The 23,365-nt window shown below is 48.1% G+C and overlaps 1 protein-coding gene across 2 annotated transcripts in view; it reads right to left on the bottom strand.

Moving 5' to 3' along the window:
• COTL1 (coactosin like F-actin binding protein 1) overlaps positions 1-23,365 on the bottom strand; it is a 79,131-nt gene that overhangs the window by 51,375 nt on the left and 4,391 nt on the right. The window contains exons 1-2 of one of the 2 annotated variants that reach the window (XM_007994234.3): positions 1,604-1,897; positions 1,264-1,346 (exon numbers count right to left, since the gene is read on the bottom strand). In XM_007994234.3, coding sequence (XP_007992425.1) covers positions 1,264-1,346; positions 1,604-1,680 — 160 coding nt within the window. In that variant the 5' untranslated portion in view covers positions 1,681-1,897. Of the gene's footprint in view, positions 1-1,263; positions 1,347-1,603; positions 1,898-23,365 lie in introns of those variants that run through there. The other variant, XM_073015614.1, reaches the window with a different exon arrangement.

The raw sequence follows: 23,365 nt of genomic DNA on the forward strand, positions 1-23,365 counted from the left end.
GGCGCGGTGGCTCACGCCTGTAATCCCAGCACCTTGAGAGACCAAGGTGGGCAGATCACCTGAGGTCAGAAGTTGGAGACCAGCCTGGTCAACATGGTGAAACCCCCGTCTCCACTAAAATTACAAAAAATTAGCTGGGCGTGGTGGTGGGCGCCTGTAATCCCAGCTACTCAGGAAGCTGAGGCAGGAGACTCTCTTGAACCCAGGAGAGGGAGGTTGCAGTGAGCTGAGATTGGCCACTGCACTCCAGCCTGGGCAACAGAGCAAGACTCTGTCGCAAAAAGACAAAATAAATAAGTAAATAACAAACGCACACGGTCTGGCTCAGGGTCCACGCCCTAACCTCCAGGCTGTGCTGCCTTTGTCCAAAACTTTGCTTCCAACTAAAGACCAGAGATGGGAGGGAGTCGCATTCTCCAATCTCTTTAAAAGGTCCCATTACCAACATCGCAGAGCCTCTGCCACTACTGAGGGGTTTATGGCCATGCCTGCCACGTGGTCTTTCTTTTCATGGTTCATACACAACCGGGAAGTGCCTAAGGCACACAAATCTTACGTATACAGTCTGATGTTTTTACGTGGGTACACACCTGCAGAACCCACTCCCAGATCAACAAATGTCTACAGAGACATTTCCGGCTCCCAGCAGTCCGGGTGGTGTGCCCCTCCCAATCAGAGGCTATCTACCCCAAAAGCTAACCTGAGTCTGACATTCACACCATAGATTCGTTTCGCCTTGTCTAGGATTTATAAATGGAATCATATGGTGTGTACTCTCTTGCATCTGATTCTACTCGTCAAATTAAAAATCACATAAAATTAGCACACGGTTAGACAATGATAGTGGGAGAAAGGAGGGCGCGGCTGAGTTTCTTTCCCTTCCAAGCAGCCCCCTAGCCTGTTCGTATTTGGGCTCAGTGACTGATCAAACGGGTCAGTGGGAAGAGCTGGACACTGGAGTTTGGAAACACAGGAGTTGACCTTGGAAAACCAGTGAACCGCAGGGGGCAAAAGAGCTGCCCCGCCTGGAGAAGGCATTGTGGGATGGCGGAGGCAGGTGGGTCAATTCTGTTGCTTCGGATGTCCAGAGGGGAGAAGGTTTTATGAGGCCTTAAAACGCTCACATCGGGTTCCTCCCACGCCATGCGCTAGGGGCACCCCATGTGGCCACCGGTTCCTCCCAGGTTGGCTCTGGCGGGGGCTCCCCGGGTGCAGACAACCTCCCAACGACCGCGCATCCGCCCGGCAGGCGCGCCTCCCTACCTGTGCACTGCTGGATGAAGTGCTGGTACTCCGCTCCCTGCTCGCCGGGGACGATGGTGGAGCCGTCATATTTAAAAGTCACCCTTTGGGTTGGGAGAAGAAAAAAACACACACACATACATCAGCGCTGGTGGCTGCGCGGCGCGGCGCTTGCAGAGGACAATCTAACAGACGCGCTGGCCACGGAGAAGCCCGCGGGGGCCTGGCACGCCGTCCCGGAATAAGGCGAGGAAGACAGCGCGGGAGGCCCCGAATCCGTCCCGCCTGGAGGCCGGCTCGGTGCACGAGGCCCCGCGCGAGCCCGGGGAGCGGGGCGTGGAGAGGAATGAAAAGTTCCTACCAGATGACGGCTGAGCCGTCGTCGCGCACCAGGTTGTACGCCGCCCGGCAAGCCTCTTTGTCGATCTTGGTGGCCATTGCCGCGGGGCCTCAGCGGGACACTGTCCGGGGCGGCCGAGCGCGCCCCTGGCCGGCGGCGGGAATGGGAGCGCGGCGGGTACGCGCCGAGGGCGCACGGGCTGGCGGCGGTGGCTACGGCGACGCGGCGCCTGCGAGCTCCGAGCACGGCGGCGGCTTCCACTGCGGACGGAGAGCGCGCGGGGACCCCCAGGCCGTGGCCCACCCCGCCCCCCCGCGCCCATTGGCCACCCAGGCCGCGGCCCGCCTGGTCATTGGCCGCCGGGCTGCGGGGGCGGAGCGTCTTGATTCTCCGGCGGCCAATCCCAGCCCGGAAGGCTTGCGCAACTCGGAGATGGGGGCCGGAGTAGGGGCTTTGCCTCCTCCCTCTCCCTCCTCCCTCCCGCTCTCTTCTCACCCAACATCCCTCTTCTCTCTCTTCATTCTCACTTCCCCTCCTCCCCTCCCGACCTCTCCCTGGAAATTCCCACTATCCTAACCCCCTTTCCCACCCCGCCTTCCTCCTCTCCCTCCTCCTTCCTTTTCTTCCCCCTACTCCTTGCTTCCCCCACTTCCCTGACCTCTTCTCCCTACCTTCCCTCCCCCTCTTTCTCCCTTCCCCCTTATTCTTCTTTCTCTCTCCTCCTCCCTCTTCTTGCCTATCCCAGCCCGAAACTTCTTCGTCCTCCCTATTTCTTTCTCCCCAAGCTCTCTTCCTTCCTCCTCCTTGACTCCCTCCCCTGCTTCCCCCTGGCTTCCCCTCCCTCTTCTCCACTTATCCTCCCGGCATCTCTTCCCTCCCTGTCCCCTATTCCCTCCTCCCATTCCCCCTCTCCCCTTTCCTCATTCTCCCCATGCCCCTGCCCCGAGGCTGCAGGGCTGCAGAGCTCCACAGGGGACCTCCACGTGGATGACGTAATGCATCAAACCCAAGGAGACAGGCTGGCCACTACCTACCCCAGCGTTTGGTTCCGTGGATTCTAGGTGGGGAAGAATTGGAAAGAATGAAGCATTTTTAATAGGAAGAAGTAGAAAGTGGACTGCTTCCAAAACGCTGGTGGGCTCTCTGTTTACTCATTTGCATTCCTATCTTAACCTCTCCCTTTGGGCTCCTGTGAAAGCAAGAGCTGACTCATTCTGTCTTCCTCATTCCTTCACTGACTCATTCATTCATTCCCTCATCCAGCCATTCCACAAAGACCAGTTACAGCGTCCAGGCAGGTAAAAAGGCAGGATCCTGAAGACTGGGCTCTTAAATTGCATCCAGTACTGCCACTTTCCAACTAAAGGACCATTGGAAAGCCTCAAAACCTCTCTTAAATGACTCCTCAAATGAGAAAAATAGTATAACTGATATCACTGCTTTGTTTTAAGTTTAATTGAAATGACACATGGAACAAATATACTAGACATTCGATAAAATGTCATCATTTTTGGTTATTAAGTGATAAAAACAAATCCTAAATAGAAACCCAAAAGGTCAGGGACAATGTCCAATTAGTATTAGAATTCTCAACAAGCAAAAAAACAAAAACAAGAGATTGAATGAACGAATCAACCAGTCAATCCATGGGTAGTTGAATGGGTGGATGGACGGGAACACAGTTTCAGAAGAATAGAGGCTAGATGCTGTTATAAGACAAAAAGAAATTCTCATTTCATTCCTCACAAAGCGGTTCCTACTTAACTCTTTGATAAGGGTAATGGGACAATTGGCCATTGGAAAGAAGAACAAAGATGGATCCATTGATCAGGGAAAATTCCAAAAGGATCAAAAATGTAAACACAAATAAAGGAAATCAGACCAGTTGCAGTGGATCACACCTGTAATCCCAGCGCTTTGGGAGGCTGAGGTGGGAGGATCTCATAAACTCAGGAGTTCGAGACCAGCCTGGATAACATGGTGAAAGCCCATCTCTACTAAAAATACAAAAATTAGCCAGGCATGGTGGTGGACGACTGTAATCCCAGCTACTCGGGAGGCTGAGGCAGGAGAATCGCTTGAACCCAGGGGGGCAGAGGTTGCAGTGATCTGAGATCGCACCATTGCACTCAAGCCTGAGCGATAAAGCGAGACTCTGTCTCAAAAAAAGGAAATCACAAAAGTGCCAGAAGAAAATATGGGGAGCTTCCTTCTAACCACAAACCATGTTACCCAAATCCAAATCCAAAAGCCATTGAAAAGATGAATACATTCAAACATAAAAAGTGATCCAAGAAAAAAAAAAAAAAAACCCATATCATACCACCTGATGCAAAGAATAAAAATTAAAAGACACAGCAGTAAAAAGTGTTTGCAACTCAAGTAAAGAATTAGTCTTGCTAAAATATAGATAAGTCAACCTTAAAAAAAAAAAAAAAGAAAATGAAAAGAAAAATGGTCACAGAACATGACCAGACAGATTAGATGATCTTAAACATGCGAAAAGATGCCCAACCTCAACTCCTAGTAAGAGAAATGCAAATTCAAGCAAAACAGATACCTTTAAAAATAAATAAATAAACAAGCAAGTTGGGAAAAATAAAAACCTCTGACCAGCCTACTTTGCTGGGGAGGCTGTGAAGACCCAGGCCCTCTTGTACATTGCTGGTGGGAGTGTGAATTGACAAAACCCCCATGGAGCAGCATGGAGGTCAGTGGGCAATGTCTAGCAAATTTACAAGTCTGTGTGCCCTTGATCAACCCATTTACCCTATAGGGTCAGTGGTGCCCGGCCCTGGCTGGACATGGGAATCACCAAGGTCCCCTGATCCCACACCCAGACATTCTGATATAATTGGTCGGATATATGCCCTGGGTATGGAGATTTTTTTTTTTTTTTTTCTTTTTTTGAGACAGAGTCTCACTCTGTTGCCCAGGCTGGAGTGCAATGGCGTGATCTTGGTTCACTGCAACCTCTGCCTCCCGAGTAGCTGGGGTTACAGGTGCACACCACCATGCCTGACTAATGTTTGTATTTTTAGTAGAAACAGGGTTTCACCATGTTGGTTAGGCTGGTCTTGAACTCCTGACCTCATGATCTGCCCGCCTCGGCCTCCCAAAGTGCTGGGATTACAGGTGTGAGCCACTGCACCCGGCCTTTTTTTTTTTTTTTTGGTTCTTGCCTGCCTCAAAAAACTGTCACCCAGGCTGGAGTGCAGTGGCGCAGTCTCAGCCCACTGCAGCCCTGACCTCCCAGGCTCAAGCGATCCTCCCACCTCAGCCACTCAAGTAGCTGAGACTACAGGCACGTGTGCCACCACACCTGGCTAATTTTTGTATTTTTTTTGTAGAGACAGATTTTTGCCATGTTGCCCAGGCTGGTCTGGAACTCCTGAGCTCAAGTGATCCGCCCGCCTCAGCCTTCCAAAGTGCTGGGATTAGAGGTGTGCGCCACCCGTATGGGGATTTTTGTAAAGCCCCCTGGGTGATGCTTATGTTCAGCTGGGGCTGAAAGTCACTGCTAGATACACTTGTATGTGTGCAAAATATATCCAGGTTATTCATTGAGATTTATTTTTAAGGCAGAAGGTGAGAGCTAACCTGAGTCCCCATCAATGAAGGGCTAGACGAATAGGTAATAATGCTGGTGAACCATGCAGGGCTATGAAGCTGTAAAAGAAAGAAAGGATGAGGACCCTCTCTAGATGCTGATATGGAACAGTCTACAAGATAGATCATGAATAAGCAAAGCTAGCTACTGAATAGTGTTTGGAACAATACTACCTTTTGGGTAAAATGGGGTGGAGTGTTAATATTGTGTTTGTTTTGTTTTGTTTTGTTTCACACAGACTCTCACTCTGTCACCCAGGCTGGAGTGCGGTGGCACAATCTCGGCTCACTGCAACCTCTCCCTCCCAGGTTCAAGTGATTCTCCTGCTTCAGCCTCCTGAGTAACTGGGACTACAGGTGCGCGTCACCATGCCCAGCTAATTTTTGTATTTTTAGTAGAGATGGGGTTTCACCATGTTGGTCAGGCTGGTCTCGAACTCCTCACCTCAAGTGATCCACCCACCTCGGCCTCCCAAAGTGCTGGGATTACAGGCTTGAGCCACCGCACCCGGCCTGCATTTGTTTATATTGGCATTAAAACTTCTGGTAGAGTACACAAGAGAAAAGTAACAGTACCAGTGGTGGACATGAAGCAGAAAGTCAGGCAAAAAGGATTGGGGTAGGGGGGGTTTACTATATACTTTCTTAGTTTAGTTCTCAACCATGTGAATGTATTTTCTGTTCAGGATGCTAAACTACCACCCAAAAACGTGGCTGCCATGCTGAATTTGATCCTCAGTCTCCATGGTTCAGCGTTCCTGGAGGAACCCCATGAATGTGCTGGGGATTGGGAAGCCCCACTTGGTTCCGCCTTTCGTTGCTGTTCTCTTTCTAGTCATTGTTGCGATCGCCCTCTACTGGACTGAAAGTGTAAGGGATTGGTTTGAAAGAGAACCCTAATTTTCAGCACCTTGCTGTCCATTTGCCCAGCTAAAGGAGAAAAATAAACCTCATATCAGAAATAAACATTCTGTGTAAATATTTGTTTAAATGGCAATCCATGTGATAGAAAAAAATCTAATTCAATTCATGTTTCTTTAAGAGAAATCAAACTATTTGACACTTACCTATGTGCTATGCATTGTGTTAAGAACTGCGGAAGTCAGGCGCAGTGTCTCACGCCTGTAATCCCAGCACTTTGGGAAGCCGAGGCAGGCAGATCATGAGGTCAGGGGTTCGAGACCAGCCTGACCAACATGGTGAAACCCTGTCTCTATTAAAAAAAAAAAAACAAACAAAAAAATACAAAAAGTTACCCGGGCTTGGTGGTGGGCGCCTGTAATCCCAGCTACTCAGGAGGCTGATGCAGGAGAATCGCTTGAACCTGGGAGTGGAGGTTGCAGTGAGCAGAGATCATGCCACTGCACTCCAGCTTGGGCGACAGAGCGAGACTCCGTCTCAAAATAAAATAAAATAAAAATAAAAGTAAAATAAAATAAAGCTATATTTAAAATAAAAGAACTGCGGAAGTAGGACAGGCACAGTAATCCCAACAATTTGGGAAGCCAAAGCAGGAAGGTTTCTTCAGCCCAAGAGTTTGAGACCAGGCTGATCAACATGGCAAAACCCTGTCTCTAAATAAAAATAAAAATAAAAGCTAGTAGGGTATGATGGAAAGTGCCTGTAATCCCAGATCGTGAGAGGCTGAGGTGGGAAAATTGCTTGAACCAAAAAAGATCAAGGCTTCAGTGAGCTATGATCAGGCCACTGCACTCCAGCCTGGGTGACAGAGCAAGACCCTGTCTCAAAAAAAAAAAAAAAAAAAAAAAAAAGGCCGGGCGCGGTGGCTCAAGCCTGTAATCCCAGCACTTTGGGAGGCTGAGATGGGCGGATCACAAGGTCAGGAGATCGAGACCATCCTGGCTAACACGGTGAAACCCCGTCTCTACTAAAAAATACAAAAAACTAGCCGGGTGAGGTGGCGGGTGCCTGTAGTCCCAGCTACTCGGGAGACTGAGGCAGGAGAATGGCGTAAACCCGGGAGGCGGAGCTTGCAGTGAGCTGGGATCCGGCCACTGCACTCCAGCCTGGGTGACAGAGCGAGACCCTGTCTCAAAAAAAAAAAAAAAGGAATTGGGAAGTGCTATAAATTCATCCATCCATTCATTCATTCTTTCCTGGCACTGAGCCTATTTCATGTCCAAGGGGGTCACAAACTTACTTGCCTGTAGGGGGCAGGCATGGAATGTAAATGAACCAAGCACAGATCATGTAAGAAAATTTGTTCTGGAAAGGGTGATCCTCTCTGCTCTGTCTTCCTCCAGGTGAAAGTTTCATGCTCAGAGCAGCTTCCTTATCCAAAGAGGGTCACTGGTTCTCAACTTCGCCATAGTTGCTATGCACATGCCAAGCTTCCAGTTGTTTCAGCAAAGCAAAAAATCTGGATGTCTCTGTGAAATCTCTTATTTTTATATTTTGGTGATAAAAATGTGACATACAAGAGCTACTTGTGTACAGATGTGAACTAGACAAATATCTCCCAAATATCTCTCAGGGCTTAAAGTCTATTATGGGTAACAAGCATTTACTTCAGTGTGGACACTGTTGGTTGTCAGCAAGAGAAAACTCAATTCAAATGGGCTTGAACAATGGAAAAAAAAAGTAAAGACCCGCTGACAAGAGTCCAGATGAAGGTAGAATTCAGGCATGGTTTAATCCTGGCTCTGTAGCTCTGCATGTCTCTACTTTGCCCTCCTTTGTGTATCAGTTTCATCTTCAAGCAAATTCTACCCCTCTGCCTGGCACATCCCATCCCAAAATCTGAACGGCTCACTTCTCATTCTGACCTCAAATGTTACCCCCTCCCTCAGAGGGGCTTTCCCCAGCATCCCAAAGTTTAGGAGTCCTCCTCTGTAACCCTCCACCAGCCACTATCACATCACCATTTTTTGTTTTCCATAGTACTCACTAATCACGATCTGAAATTACCTTTTTCATTTATCCTTTTACTTGAATATTGTCTATCCACTCCTAGAACATCAGGTATATGAGGGCAGGAACAATGTTCATCTTGCTCACCACTGAATGCCAGCTCTGGGCACAGCACCAGTCCCAGACAGACACACAACTTGTTGTTGAATGGAAGGATGCAGGGCGACAGAGAGTGGAGAGTCAAGGAAGGTGGTATGGACAAAAGCACAGACATAGAAATCAATGAAATAGAAATGAGAGTCCAGAAATATACTCTTACATTTATGACCCCCCCATTTTTTTTTTTTTTTTTTTTTTTTTTTTTTTTTTTTTTTTTTGAGAGTCTCGCTCTTTCTCCCAGGCTTGAGTGAAGCAGTTCAATCTTGGCTTTGCAAGCTCCTCCCCTTGGGTTCAAGCAGTTCTCGTGCCTCAGCCTCCTGAGTAGCCGCCACTATGCCCAGCTAATTTTTTTATTTTTAGTAGAGATGGGGTTTCGTCATGTTGGCCAGGCTGGTCTCAAACTCCTGACCTCAGGTGATCTGCCCATCTCAGCCTGACAAAGTATTGGGACTGTAAGCGTGAGCCACCGTGCCTGGCCTGGTCAATTGATTTTTGACAAGGATACCAAGCCAGTCCAATGGAAAAAGAACAGTCTTTCAACAAATGGTGATGGGACAACTCGATAGCACATGCAAAAGAATGGAGTTGGACCTTTACCTCACACCATATACAAAAATTAACTCAAAGTGGATCACAGACGTAAACATAAGAGTTACTCTTAGATGAAAAGATAGGCATAAATCTTTGTCATCCTGTATTAAGCAAAGATTTCTTAGCTGTGGCACAAAAAGCAGGAGTGATTTTAAAAATTGGATAAATTGGACTTCATCAAAATTAACTTTTTTTTTTGACATGGAGTTTTTTGCTCTTGTCACCCAGGCTAGAGTGCAGTGGCTCAATCTCAGCTCACTGCAACCTCTGCCTCCCAGGTTCAAGAGATTCTCCCATCTCAGTCTCTCGAGTAGCTAGGATTACAGGCACTCACCACCCAGCTACATTTTCGTAGTTCTAGTAGAGACGGGGTTTTACCATGTTGGTCTTGAACTCCTGACCTCAGGTGATCTACCCACCTTGGCCTCCCAAAGTCCTGGGATAACAGACGTGAGCCACTGTGCCTAGCCCAAACTAAAACTTTTTGTGATTCAAAGGGCACCATTAAGAAGGTGAAAAGATAATACACAGAAGAGAAGAAAGTCTGGGCAAAATCGTATCTGATAAGGGTCTAGTATTCAGAATATTAAAAACAAAAACCTTTTACAACTCAACAATAAAAGGGTAAGTAACCCAATTTAAAAATAGGCAAAGAATTTGAAGAGAGATTTCTCCAAAGAAGTTTTAGAAATGACCACTAAGCACATGGAAAGATGTTCAGTGTCATTGGTCATTAGGGAAATGCAAATCAAAAGCACAAGGAGGCCGAGAGTGGGGGCTCACACCTGTAATCCCAGCACTTCGGGAGGCCAAGGCGGGTGGATCACTTGAGGTCAGGAGTTCTAGACCAGCCTGACCAACATAGAGAAACCTCGTCTCTACTGAAAAAAAAAAAAAAAAAGAAATTAGCAGGCGTGGTGGTGGGTGCCTGTTATCCCAGCTGCTTGGGAGGCTGAGGCAGGAAAATCACTGGAACCCAGAAGGCGGAGGTTGCAGTGAGCCACTGCACTCCAGCCTGGGCAGCAGAGCAAGACTCTATCTCAAAAAAAAAAGCACAAGAGATACCACTTCACACCAGAAGATAGACAGACAATAACAAGCATTGGTGAGGACGTGAAGACACTGGAACTCTCACACAGTGCTGGTGGAAATGGAAAATGGTGCAACTGCTTTGGAAAACAATTTGTTAGTTTCTCAAAATGTGAAACATAGAGTTATTATGTGACCCAAGAATTCCACTCCCAGGAATATACCCAAGAGAAATGAAAACATATGTCCACGTGAAAACTTGGATGTGCGTGTTCATGGCAGCATTATTCATAATAGCCAGAAAGTGGAAACCTAAATATCTGTCAGCTGATGAATGGATAGACAAAAGTGGTTTGTCTATATAATAGGATATTACTCAGCCATACAAAGGAGTTAAGTATTGATTCATTCTACAACATGTACGAACCTCAAAAACATTATGCCAAGTCAAAGAAGCCAGCCACAAAAGACCACACATTGCATGATTCCATTTATATGAAAAGTCTAGAATAAGCAAATCTATAGAAATAGAATGCCGATTGGTGGCTGCAGGGGCAGGGGGAGGAAGAATGGGGAGTGACTGCTAGTGAGTATGGGGTTTCCTTCGGGGTTGATGAAATGTTTTCAAATTCAATAGTGATGATGGCTGTACAACTTTGTGAATTTGGTTGCACTAAAAATCACTGAATTGTACACTTAAAAGTAATATATATGTCATATATATATACACACACATACATACATATATATTTTGAGACGGAGTGCAGTGGCACGATATCAGCTCACTGCAATCTCCGCTGCTGGGCTCAAGCAATTCTCCTGCCTCAGCCTTCCAAGTAGCTGGGATTACAGGTGTGCATCACCACACCCAGTTAATGTTTGTATGTTTATTATTTATGTTTTACTATTTATTTATTGAAACACAGTATCACTCTGTCACCCAGGCTGGAGTGCAGTGGCGCAATCTCGGCTCACCGAAACCTCCACCTCCCTGGTTCAAGCGATTATCCCACCTCACCTTCCCGAGTAGCTAGGATTACAGGAGTGCACCACCACGCCTGGCTAATTTTTGTATTTTTAGCAGAGACGGGGTTTCGCCATCTTGGCCATGCTGGTCAGGAACTCCCGACCTCTGGTGATCCACCTGCCTTGGCCTGCCAAGGTCCTGGGATTATAGGCGTGAGCCACCACGCCCAGCCAGTTTTTGTGTTTTTAGTAGAAACGGGGTTTCGCCATGTTGGCCAGGCTAGTCTCAAACTCCTGACCTCAAGTGATCCACCCGCCTCGGCCTCCCAAAATGTGGGGATTACAGGGGTGAGCCACTACACCTGGCCAAAGTCTTGTATATTTTTTAAGCTCAGCAAAATACTAGCCCCAAAATTATATTTTTGAATTAAAAAAAGAGAATCACAGAAAGCGGCCAGGTTTGGGGCTGAGCACCCAGGCGGGTGGTGGATGAGGTGGCAGTGCTGCATCGTGCTTGGGGTCGCTGCATTTGAGCTCCTGGTAGGACATGGCAGTGGAGACATCCAGCAGCTGGACAGGTCTGAGACTCAGGACAGAGCCTGGCTTGGAGATACGGATCTGGGAGCCACAGGTCTTTGTGTGGTGATTAGGCCTCAAAGGTGTTTGAGTTGGCCTGTGGAGGATGCTTAGGTGGAAGAAGAAGGTCTGGGGCAGAGCTTCATGGAACACCAGCATTTATGGGGAAAGGAACTTGCAAAGAAGACAAGATGGTCCACAGAGAGAGAGGAAGAGTTTTGTTTTGTTTTTTTTTTAAACAGATTCTCACTGTGTTTTTTTTTTGAAACAGATTCTCGCTCTGTCATCCAGGCGCAGTGGCTCACACCTGTAATCCCAGCACTTTGGGAGGCTGAGGTGGGTGGATCACTTGAGGTCAGGAGTTTGAGACCAGCCTGACCAGAAAACCCTATCTCTACTTAACATACAAAAATTAGCCAGGCGTGGTGGTGCACATCTGTAATCTCAGCTACTTGGGAGGCTGAGGTGGGAGAATCGCTTGAACTCAGGAGGCAAAGGTTGCAGTGAGCCAAGATCACGCCATTGCACTCCACCCTGGGCAACAAGAGCAAAACTTCATCTTAAAAAAAAATTACATTATTATAACATATATTAGTAATAGTAATCATATTCTATATCATATATGTTATATAGTAACCACATTATGTAAAACTAATACTAGAAATGTCTTCCTGGCAGGGCACAGCGGCTCACACCTGTCATCCCAGCACCAAGGAATGCAGATCACAAGGTCAGGAGTTCGAGACCAGTCTGGCCAACATAGGGAAACCCCGTCTCTACTAAAATTACAAAAAATTAGCCGGATGTGGTGGTGTGCGCCTGTAATCCCAGCTACTCAGGAGGCTGAGGCAGGAGAATCGCGTGAACCCGGGAGGCGGAGGCTGTAGTGAGCTGAGATCGCACCATTTCTCTCCAGCCCAGACAGCAATGCAAGACTGAAAAAGAAAGAAAGAAAAAAATGTAACGTCTTCCTATATATTGTGCACTATGTGCCAGGCTGCATGCTAAGTGCTTGATGGCTATTTTCTCAGTGAATTCTCACATCAACCCGAGGAGACGCTGCAACTGTTCCCCCAATACAGATGAAGGAACCCAGGCCTCAAGACGGGAAAGTATACCTCCTCATGTCCGAGCACTGTGGAGATGCCATTTGAACCCAGGGTCTTGGCCTCTACACCAAGAAGTAGAGTTTGGGGACCTTGACATAGAACCGGGGTAGCTCACTACACGTGCCCTGAAGCAACTGAAAAATCTGTGCCGGCTTTTTAAGAACCTGGTTTTTGCATGGACTTTATTCCTTTCATTGCAAAAACCTCACAGACTCTTTAAGGTCGGTGTCCTGGTTTTTCCTTCGGGCTACAGATTAAAAATAAAATAAAAATAATAATAATTTTAAAAACCACCTCAGCTGTAATTGGAAACTGGGAATAAAACATAACCCTGAACCTTGCTTTTCTCAGCAAGGTAGTTGTCATTCTGAAGCAGGTGCCTTACACGAAATGGCTATTTATAGAAAATGATATTTATGGAATCTGTGCTGATCTCACTGATTGTCAAATCTCTGAAAAGAGGCTTGCAGGAACATTGGAAGTTGCAGACGTGGAGCCCCTGACTGAGGGAGTGTCAAACAGCACTCTTGAGTGGTCCTCCCCAGGCCCTGCAACCTGGGGCTTCAGCCTCCGGTGAGTAAGGGCAGAGGTGGCAGAGGGAGCCCAGGTCGTTTAGCCAGGAAGTGTGCTCCAGTGATTAGGAGCTTGGGCAGCTGCTCACCCAAACCCTGGCTCTGCCACACCCCTGAGCTCCAGTTTTCTCTTCTGTGAGTATCTCTCATGGAGGGTTTTTATTTTTTGCGGATCACAGTAGAAAAATTCATGTAAGGGGCCGGGCGCGGTGGCTCAAGCCTGTAATCCCAGCACTTTGGGAGGCCGAGACGGACGGATCACGAGGTCAGGAGATTGAGACCATCCTGGCTAACCCGGTGAAACCCCTTCTCTACCAAAAAAATACAAAAAACTAGCCGGGCGAGGTGGCAGGCGCCTGTAGTCCCAGCTACTTGGGAGGCTGAGGCAGGAGAATGGCGTGAACCTGGGAGGCGGAGCTTGCAGTGAGCTGAGATCTGGCCACTGCACTCCGGCCTAGGCGACAGAGCGAGACTCCGTCTCAAAAAAAAAGAAAGAAAAATTCATGTAAACATATGAAATGATAGCAGGTATTTTAAGTGCTAGCTTCCCAAACCTGTATATCTGTACACAAGTTTTAACTACATTACCAAAAGTAGCACGCAGTGCTAGACTTCACCCTGGAAAACAGAAACTATCAAGTATATAAAAGTAGGAGGCCAGGCGTGGCAGCTCACGCCTGTAATCCCAACACTTTGGGAGGCCAAGGCAGGCAGATTGCTTGGGGTCAGGAGTTCAAGACCAGCCTGGTCAACATGGTGAAACCCCATCTCTACTAAAAATACAAAAATTAGCTAGGCATGATGGCAGTCACCTGTAATTCCACCTACTAGGGAGGCTGATGCAGGAGAATCATTTGAACCAGGGAGGCAGAGGTTGCAGTGAGCCTAGATTGCACCACTGCACTCCAGCCTAGGCAACAGAACAAGACTCTGTCTCAAAAACAAACAAACAAACAAACAAACTAGGAAAAAATGAATGCAAGGTGTTAACGTTGGCTACATCAGGAATGGGCAAGCTGGAAAGCTGAGCAGGTTGGTGAAGCCCCCCAAGACTGGCCACAGCACAGAGATTAGCGAATGACCCTGAACCAGAAGGCTAGGGGAAGGAGGGGGGACCCTGGAGACCAGGGCCTAGCATCACCCAGGGATTGCTGGAGTGCAGAGCTGCGGCTGCTGGAGATTTGCTCCAGAGAGTGGTTGAAATACCCCCGCCTTTTCTTCCCTCCTGCCCTCCAGCCGGGAGCCACTGACCAGGGACTTGCGAACACAGCCTGAAAGGGTGACGCCTCCCCACCCCTCCACCTCCCCACCACAGGACTCCAGCATCCCAAAATTCCCAGCAGAGTGGGCCGGGCAAAGGGGAGGAGCAGGTCTAACAAGTCCTAGAGCAGGGCTCACACCCCAAACAAGGGTGCTCTACCGTAAGCTGCTGGACCACACTTTGCTTTGCGGCAAGAGAGCTCCTCAGGAACGGGAGACAGTTCTCAGGTCTTAGGGCCTCAGGAAGCCTCTCCTCTGCACAATGAACCCGCACCCATAGCTTCTCCTCCCCTCCTAAGCCCACTCCGTGTCAGCTAAGTCCCTGCTTAAGCACATCAGAACACAATTCCCAAAGTGTGGTCCATGAGACCTGAGAACCGTCTCCCCGTTCCTGAGGGCTCTCTCTTGCCACAGACGGTCATCTTCCTACGTGAACCTCTGGAGAGCAGAACAAAACCAGTTACAGAGAGACAGTGTTGGGGTCGACATAAAGAAGCTCTTTCCAAATGAGACCAAACACTGTTTTCTGTGAGGTAGTGAGTTCCCCGTGACAGCAAAAGGCTCTCAGAATTTTGTGTATTTATTTTTACTTCTAATAGTACTTTGCTTTTTTTTCCTTTTCTGTTTTTTTTTTTTTTTTTGAGACTGAGTCTCACTCTGTTGCCCAGGCTGGAGTGCAACGGTGTGATCTGGGCTCACTGCAACCTCCACCTCCCGGGTTCAAGGGATTCTCCTACTTCAGTCTCCCAGGTAGCTGGGACTACAGGCGTGTGCCACCACGCCCAGCTAATTTTTGTATTTTCAGTAGACACAGGGTTTCAGCATGTCGCCATGTTGGCTGGGCTGGTCTGAAACTCCTTACCTCAAGTGATCTGCCCACCTGGGCTTCCTAAAGTGCTGGGATTACAGGCATGAGCCACCACGCTTAGCCTCTAATAGTATTTTAGAGAGAATATTTTTAAACAGGGTCTCACTCTGTTGCCCAGGCTGGAGTGCAGTGGTGTCATCATAGTTCACTGCAGCCTCGAACTCCCAGGCTCAGGTGATTCTGCCACCTCAGCCTTCCAAGTAGCTGGGAGAACTACAGGCATGCACCACCACACCAAGCTAATTTTTTGTATTCTTTGTACAGATGAGGTTTTACCATATTGCCCAGGCTGGTCTCGAACTCCCCGGCTCAAGCAATCCACCCACCTTGGCCTCTTGGAATGCTGGGATTGCAGGTGTGAGCCACGGCACCCAGCCAGGAGTCAATTCTTGACCTACTGACTGTGGCCATTCTGAACTGGTCTCTCCTTTCGCTGCATCAAAGAAGTTATGGTGACACAGAGGATCTTGTATCATTCGTTGAGTTTTTACACTTGCTTTGTAAAAACTATCTGTTCTATTTCCCACTACCAGGCTATAAGTTTCTGGCAGACAGATCTTTTTATCTGTGTGACTTTAGGCAAAAAAAAAAAAAAAAAAGAAAAAAGAAAAAGAAAATCTGAGGTTTTGGTTTTACCAAAACCACACAAATGTACCACGGAAATCCTTTAAACAGTAATTTTTCCTAGAACAATAAAAATATAATTGTAGGTTCATACATTTTTTTTCTGAAACATTTATTACATGCTGGAAAGGAGAAAGTATTACACTGGGGAGGCCCACAGAGAGGAAGAAATTAATGTGAACAACATGCAAATAAAAGGCCACAATTATCTGCAGCATTTGCTAAAGTAAGCCTGCCTTTGACTCTGAAGTAAGCCTGCCCTTGACTTTCAGCCTATAACAGCAGTGTGCAGTAGGTAAAGAAATACTGTTTAAGTTACTTAACACAGAATACCCCATTTAATTCAGTAAATATAATAAATTACTGATCTTCAGTTCCATATTTGGGCACATAATAGGTAAAGAAAACAACAGAGAAAAGAGAGAAAGAAATGGAAAGAACAGGAGCAAAGAGAAGACAGACCTTCAGAAAGATGTGGGGCCAGGCACAGTGGCTCACACCTGTAATCCCAGCCCTATGGGAGGCCGAGAAAGGCAGACTGCTTGAACTCAGGAGCTTGAGACCGTCCCAGTCAACATGGTGAAATCCCATCTCTACAAAAAATACAAAAATTAGCCAGGTGTGGTGGTGTCCGCCTGTAGTCCCAGCTACTTAGGGGTCTGAGGTGGGAGGATCTCTTGAACCCCAGAGGTGGAGATCGCAGTGAGCTGAGATTGCACCACTGCACACCAGTCTGGGTGACAAAGTGAGACCCTGTCTCAAAACAAAACAAAACAAAACAGAAAGATGTGGAAGCCTTCTTGTCCTGTGAAATCAGGACTTTGGTCAATCAGCTAATGGTGAATCTAAGAAGTCAGTTAACTCAGGGAGTCCTCTTAAATTCTTTCATATCGTACATCTTTTACTTGCCCTGATGTTTATGAGTGCATCCTTTCTTTCAGACGGGGCTGGCTGAAATAGGCGTTGTGTCTCTCTTCTCCCGTAAACCACATCCATAATCCTTCTGCTACAATTTCCCATTTCCTACTCTTTACACAAAGACACTTTCAAAATCATGTATGTGTAGAATCATTCCAGGGTTCACAATTCCCTCCACCCAACCTTCCCCAGTTTTTGCAACTAATTCAGTATAAATTGTCTTAGTTACATCTTCAAATCATCCAAAGTTTCATCTGAGTTTTATAGCGATGATATTCCTTCTGTTTACCCTCATGTTCCCACAACTTACCTAACATTTAATTAAATCAATTAATGACAATAATCAACACAACTGCCATGAACAGTTTTGGGAGCAAACGCAGCCAGTTCTAGATAAGCACAGAGCCCGGGTGGTAAGGGAGGAGGCTTCAGCACCCTGTGTTCAGCTGCCGGCATGTTTCACAGGAGAAATGGGACAAGTCTGTTAATCTAGTGAGTCGATTCAGAAGAAGTTGGTTAAGAAAGCATATTAAATAAAGGCTTAATAATTAAAATTTGATTAGACATTAGAAGTTAGAGGTGTCTTTCATGCATTGGCTAATTTCATTCAATCATCCATTCATTCTTTTTGTTTGTTTTTGTTTTTGAGACATAGTCTGATTGTCACCCAGGCTGGAGTGCAGTGGTGCAATCACGGCTCACAGTAGCCTCAACTTCCCAGGCTCAAGTGATCCTCCCACCTCAGCCTCCTAAGTCTCTGGGACAACAGGTGCATGCCACCATGCCCAGCTAATTTTTGTATTTTTGTAGAGACAGGATCACCTTGTATTGCCCAGACTGGTCTCAAATTCCTGGGTTCAAGTGATCCTTCTGCCTCAGCCTCCCAAAGTGCTGAGATTACGGGCCTGCACCACCGTGCATGTCCCATCCATTCATTTTTTTCCATTCAACAGATATCCCCTTGGGAACCTCACAACACTAGACACAGTGCTTGCTGCAGGCTGACTGGCAGGGTCAGTGTTGCTGTGCCCATTTTATTGGTGGTAAGACTAAGGCTCGGCCATTTGCTCATTGTCATATATGGTAAGTAAAAGTAGGCCAGGCATGGTGGCTCACACCTGTAATCCCAGCAGTTTGGGAGGCTGAGGCAGGCAGATCACCTGAGGTCAGGAGTTCAAGACCAGCCCAGCCAACACTGGTGAAACCCTGTCTATATTAAAAATACAAAAATTAGCCAGACGTGGTGGCGCATGCCTGTGATCCCAGCTACTTGGGAGGCTGAAGCAGGAGAATCGCCTGAACCGGGGAGACAGAGGTTGGAGTGAGTTGAGATCGTGCCATTGCATTTCAACCTGGGTGACAGAGCAAGACTCTGTTTCAAAAAAAAAAAAAAAACTAAGTAAAAGTGCCAGCCCCTGAAGCCAGGACTCGTGATTGTAGACCCTGATGTGCTCTCTATGGAATGCTGTGGGTTCAGATTGACCTTCCCATTAGGACAGAAGTTCAGGTTCTCCAAGTTGACACCTAGAAAACAGGCCATCCTGGGAGCCATTCCGGAGAATGACAGATAAATGGATGGAAAGTCACAGTGTCCCAGTGTAGAGAGTCAGGGTGCTGAAACCAAGCAGAAGGCACATCAGGTGGAATTCTGAAGGGACTGTAAACAAGGGACTGTTTAGAGAACTGGGTTAGAAGAGCCAACAAGACCCATTGAGACACCCAGGGGAACGAGAACGGGCGCTGTTCCCATGCTCGGCAGGAGAGCGCAGGAGGAAAGCCTGTGCCGGGGAGCGGGAGTTGAGCGGGAGGGATCACCTGGACCAAAGTCGGGTTCCTCGGAGCCTGCCTCTCCACTCGGCCTTGACCTTGGACCCATCCAGTCTTTGGTCTGCTGAGTCCAGTTTTAGTAAAGAATCCTGCTAAGTCAGTTCAGGGACAATGCCCCCACCCTTGATATCTGATCACATTCCCCATCCTCCCCAGCCTTGCTATGTAAGTTCTTGATCTGTCTGTAGCAAGAATCCTGTGAAGTCAGTTTAGCAGGACTCCCCCCGCCCTGGTGTCTTCCCTTAGTGACTTCTCATCTGCTCACCAGCTACCAATCTCCACTGTCTTTACTACATTTGTAGTTGAGCTCAGTCTCTCTCCCCCATTGCAATAGTTTTGAATAAAGCATCAGAATAATTTCTCTGTTACAAGATCGCCCAGCAGAAGCAGTGGTCATGGAAGGATGTGGCCACGGGCTGACCTCAGTCCGAAGCAGGGAGTGTGCTGGGGAGAAATGCCCCAACCTCTCTCCCCCCAGCCTCCAGTCTCCTTCCGCTGCCTCCCAGTGGCTGAACCCAACCAGAAGTCATAGGGGAAGGAGCCCAGGTGATGCCATCCCTCAAGGTCAGACAAGGTCAGAGAAAGTGGAAAATGGGAAGTGAACAGGGAATAACCAACCCACACCGCTTGCCAAAAAGTGCTGTAAGCTGCTTAATTAATAGAGTCAGGTTTCTTTCTTCCTTTCTTTCTTTCTTTCTTCTTTTTTTTTTTTTCGACCAAGCTGGAGTGCAGTGGCACGATCTGGGCTCACTGCAACCTCCACCTCCTGGGTTCAAGCAATTCTCCCACCTCAGCATCCTGAGTAGCTAGGATTACAGGCGCCCACCACCACGTCCCGCTCATTTTTTGTATTTTTAGTAGAGACAGAGTTTCACCATGTTGGCCAGGCTGGTCTCGAACTCCTGACCTCAGGTGATCTGCCTGCCTCAGCCTCCCAGAGTCCTAGGATTCAGGCGTGAGCCACCGTTCCCAGCCTCTTTTTTTTTTTTTTTTTTCTTAAAATGTGAAGAATTTTCTGAGACTGACTCAAGAGACATGGCGGGGGCAGGAGGAGGACATGCCAGCCAGGGCAGTACCAGTGTTGGTGCCAGTCCTCTTAGCCGGCCAGTGGCAGTGGGCAGCATCAGGGAACTAAGTCACAAAACCAGGAATGTTCTTAATGGTGACACCTAGACCAGAAAAGGGATTGAAGGTCAAGAAGGCACACGAGAGGATGGCAGAGATGAGCCTACAGTTCCCAACCTGATTCAGGGCAATGACCCTACAGGTCCCAACCTGCTTCAGGGCAGTCCCAGTAAGCATGGGACTGTGATCGCCAATCTGTTAGATGAGACACAGTGTCCTGGTGAAAGGCACATCCTTCACATCTTCCTCTTGTTGCCGCACAGCTAGCTGCTTGCACAGGCCTCGATATTTTGTGCAAGAGCAAAGTGGCAGGGACCACCAGCCAGGACCACCTACCTCTTCTTTTCTGTCCCAGGACTTCCCAGACCCCATGGGGTGCAACAGTGAAGAGCCCGCTAGGGGCTCATACATGCACAAGCAGAGGATGACAGGGCTTGGAGGGGACTCAACACCCATGGACACCCTCAACCAATGGGAGTGTGAAAGCTGTTAATCAAATGTGTCCCCCATTCTTTGGGAGACCAAGGTGGGCAGATCACTTGAGGTCAGCAGTTCAGACCAGCCTAGCCAATATGGTGAAATCCTGTCTCTACTAAAAATACAAAAATTGGTCAGGTATGGTGGCGGGTGCCTGTAGTCCCAGCTACTCAGGAGGCTGAGGCTGGAGAATCGCTTGAACCCGGGAGATGGAGGTTGCAGTGAGCAGAGATTGTGCCATTGCACTCCAGCCTGGGTGACAGAGTGAGACTGCATCTCAAAAACAAAACAAAACAAATGAACAAAAAACATGCATGTGTCCCCCTTTCAACTCCTGGGTGGACAGTTCTGAGATGCATTTCACTCACCAGGAGCTCCCACAGGATTGACCACTCTGTCACCCGAACACCGGATGGCATGACAGTGCATCCCAGACTGGCTTCCCCAGTACCCTCTTCCACACCCCCATCCCACATTCCAAGTTACACGTGTTATGTAACTTGGAAAAGAAAAATATGAAGCATGCCAGTTTTCTTCCGGGAATCAACAGCATGGGAATGGCCTGGCCTGGCCTCAAGTACACAGATTCATAACCCAGGGCTCTCAGCAGACAAATATGTCTTCATCCCTGAAATACCGCCACTTCTGAGTTTGGGGCATTAAAGTATCATTAGATCCTGCATTTGTCAGGACGTTCTTGTCACAGTCAAGAGAAACAGAAGCTACATCAGCTTAAGCCAACAGTTTTGGAGAGCCGGGGGAAGATGGGGGATTTACTGGCACATGTAAACACCCCATAGAAAGGGGAGGTACAGAGAGACCTGGGGACTTGAGCATCATCATCTTCACCCTCTGTCTCCCTCTGTCTTGTTCATCTCTCAGTCCTGTTTCTCTGTGTTGGTCACATTTTTCTTTTTTTTTTTTTTTTTTTTTGAATCCGAGTCTCACTCTGTTGCCCAGGCTGAAGTGCAGTGGCACCATCTTGGCTCACTGCAAACTCCACCTCCCAGGTGTAAGCCATTCTCCTGCCTCAGCCTCCCTTGTAACTGGGATTACAGGCATGCACCACCATGCCCGGCTAATTTTTGTATTTTTAGTATAGATGGGGTTTCCCCATGTTGGCCAGGCTGGTCTTGAACTCCTGACCTCAGGTGATCCACCTCCCTCAGCCTCCCAAAAGTCCTGGGATGACAGGCACGAGAGACTGCACCAGACCTCACATTCACTTCTACTACAGATGAGCTACAGTTTTCTTCCACGCAGAGAACTTTGAGCTTACATCACCCCCAGTAAGTGACAGATGGAAAGAAGAGGTCTGTCTCCCAGCAACTATATAAAAATCCTAGGGAAGGATTCTGATTGGCCCTGCTGGGACAACATGTCCATTCTTTGGACCAATCACTGTAGCCAAGGAATAGGCTCCTGTGATTGGCTGGACCTGGCCATGTGCCCATGGGGGTGTGTTATGAGGGGTTCTCAGATGGACAACTTCAACAGAGATTAGCAGCTGCAACAGAAATTTCTGGAAAGGCATTGAGGAGAAAGAGCTCCCTAAAGGGAGGTGCAGCTGTTGATCCATATCCCTTAGGCTTTAATCTTTGGCTGCCAGTATCTGCGACTCTGGGCCTGAGGGCTTTTCCCCAAATTCACGGAAGATGGCTCTCCCAGTTACCCAGCAGGCTCGACGTGGGGGCTAATTAACACCTGTGAGCAGCTGTCAGCCAATACTGCCAAGATGGATGTGTGAGGACCCCAACGCCCCACCCCTGGGCAGGATGGCTCTTCTCTGTAGTGTGAGGCCCCTGTTACCCTCAGCAATGACAGGCTTTATCATGCCTGTAGGATCCCTTCCCTTCCCTGACTCACTTCCCCTCCCAATCAATGCTTCCGGCACTTTCCAAATTAACTACTCAAACTTGAGGCCCAACTTCAGGGGTGTCTTTAGCAGGAGCCCAGACTAAGGAAAACTGGATTGGTGGGAGCAGCGGCCTTCGCTCTTTGGGAAGGAGGACAGAACCAGTCACTGTCAGCCCTGGCCCCGCCTACTCTTTCACTCACTCATTTGTAGCATCCTAAGTCAGCTTTCTTTTCCTTTCCTTTTCCTTTTCCCTTTCCTTTTTCTCTCCTCTCCTCTCCTCTCCTCCTCCTCTCCTCTCCCCTCCCTTCCCCACTCCTCTCCTCTTTTCTTTTTTTATGAGACAGATTCTTACATTGTGGCCCAACCTATAGTGCAGTGACGCAATCACTGCTCACTGCAGCCTTGACCTCAAGTGACCCTCCCACCTCAGCCTCCTGAGTAGCTGGGACTACAGGCACATGCCACCTCACCTGGCTAATTTTTGTATTTTTTGTAGAGATGGGGTTTCACCATGTTGCCTAGGCTGGTCTCCAACTCCTAGGCCAAAGCGATCCACTCGCCAGGGCTTCCCAAAGTGCTGAGCTTACAGGCGTGAGCCACCATGTCCGGCCAGGCCAGGTTTCTAAGAAGCGGGATGTGAGATATGGATTCTTGTGCAGTGGTTTATTGAGGAGGGGCTCTCGGAAGATGCCTACAGGGAGAAGAGGGAAACAGGACATGACAGGGCAGGGAGAAAGCCTGGCACAGAGGCATCTCTGCAGGAGCCTGACCTCAGCCTGATCCCCAGGGAGCTCTGGAGCGTGGCTAGGGCCACACGCTTGACCTCTCTACCTTGAGGCAAAGGAGCCAGACCTTTATACCCTCTCAATGGCCAATCACGGCTGCATGCTGCCCTCAGCAACCAGGGAACAAGGCTGGAATCTTTCGGGCACTTTCAGTATTCTCCTACCCAAGGGACTGAAAGTCCCAGCAGGAAGGGGATGGGTGCAGGGGCCCAGAACTAGGGATGTGAGTGAGGCCTGGACAGCATCGTCTGCTTGGGGATTGCAAGTGATAAGAAAAAGGAGCCTCTCAGCTGCTGAGATTTTTGAAGCAGACAACAAATGTGTATTGAATGTGACAAAGAGTTAGAATATGTGAGTTTCATCTTTACAAAGTTTACAATCTACTTGTGAAATTTAAAATACAGCTACTGGCAGGGTGTAGTGGCTCATACCTGTAATCCCAGCACTCTGGGAGGCTAAGGCAGGAGGATCACTTGAGCCCAGCAGTTTGAGACCAACCTGGGCAACATGGTGAGACCTCTCTCTGCAAGAAATTTAAAAATTAGGGGAGGTTGGGAGG

The sequence above is a fragment of the Chlorocebus sabaeus genome, chromosome 5, assembly GCF_047675955.1.
Source record: "Chlorocebus sabaeus isolate Y175 chromosome 5, mChlSab1.0.hap1, whole genome shotgun sequence".
Classification (NCBI taxonomy): domain Eukaryota; kingdom Metazoa; phylum Chordata; class Mammalia; order Primates; family Cercopithecidae; genus Chlorocebus; species Chlorocebus sabaeus.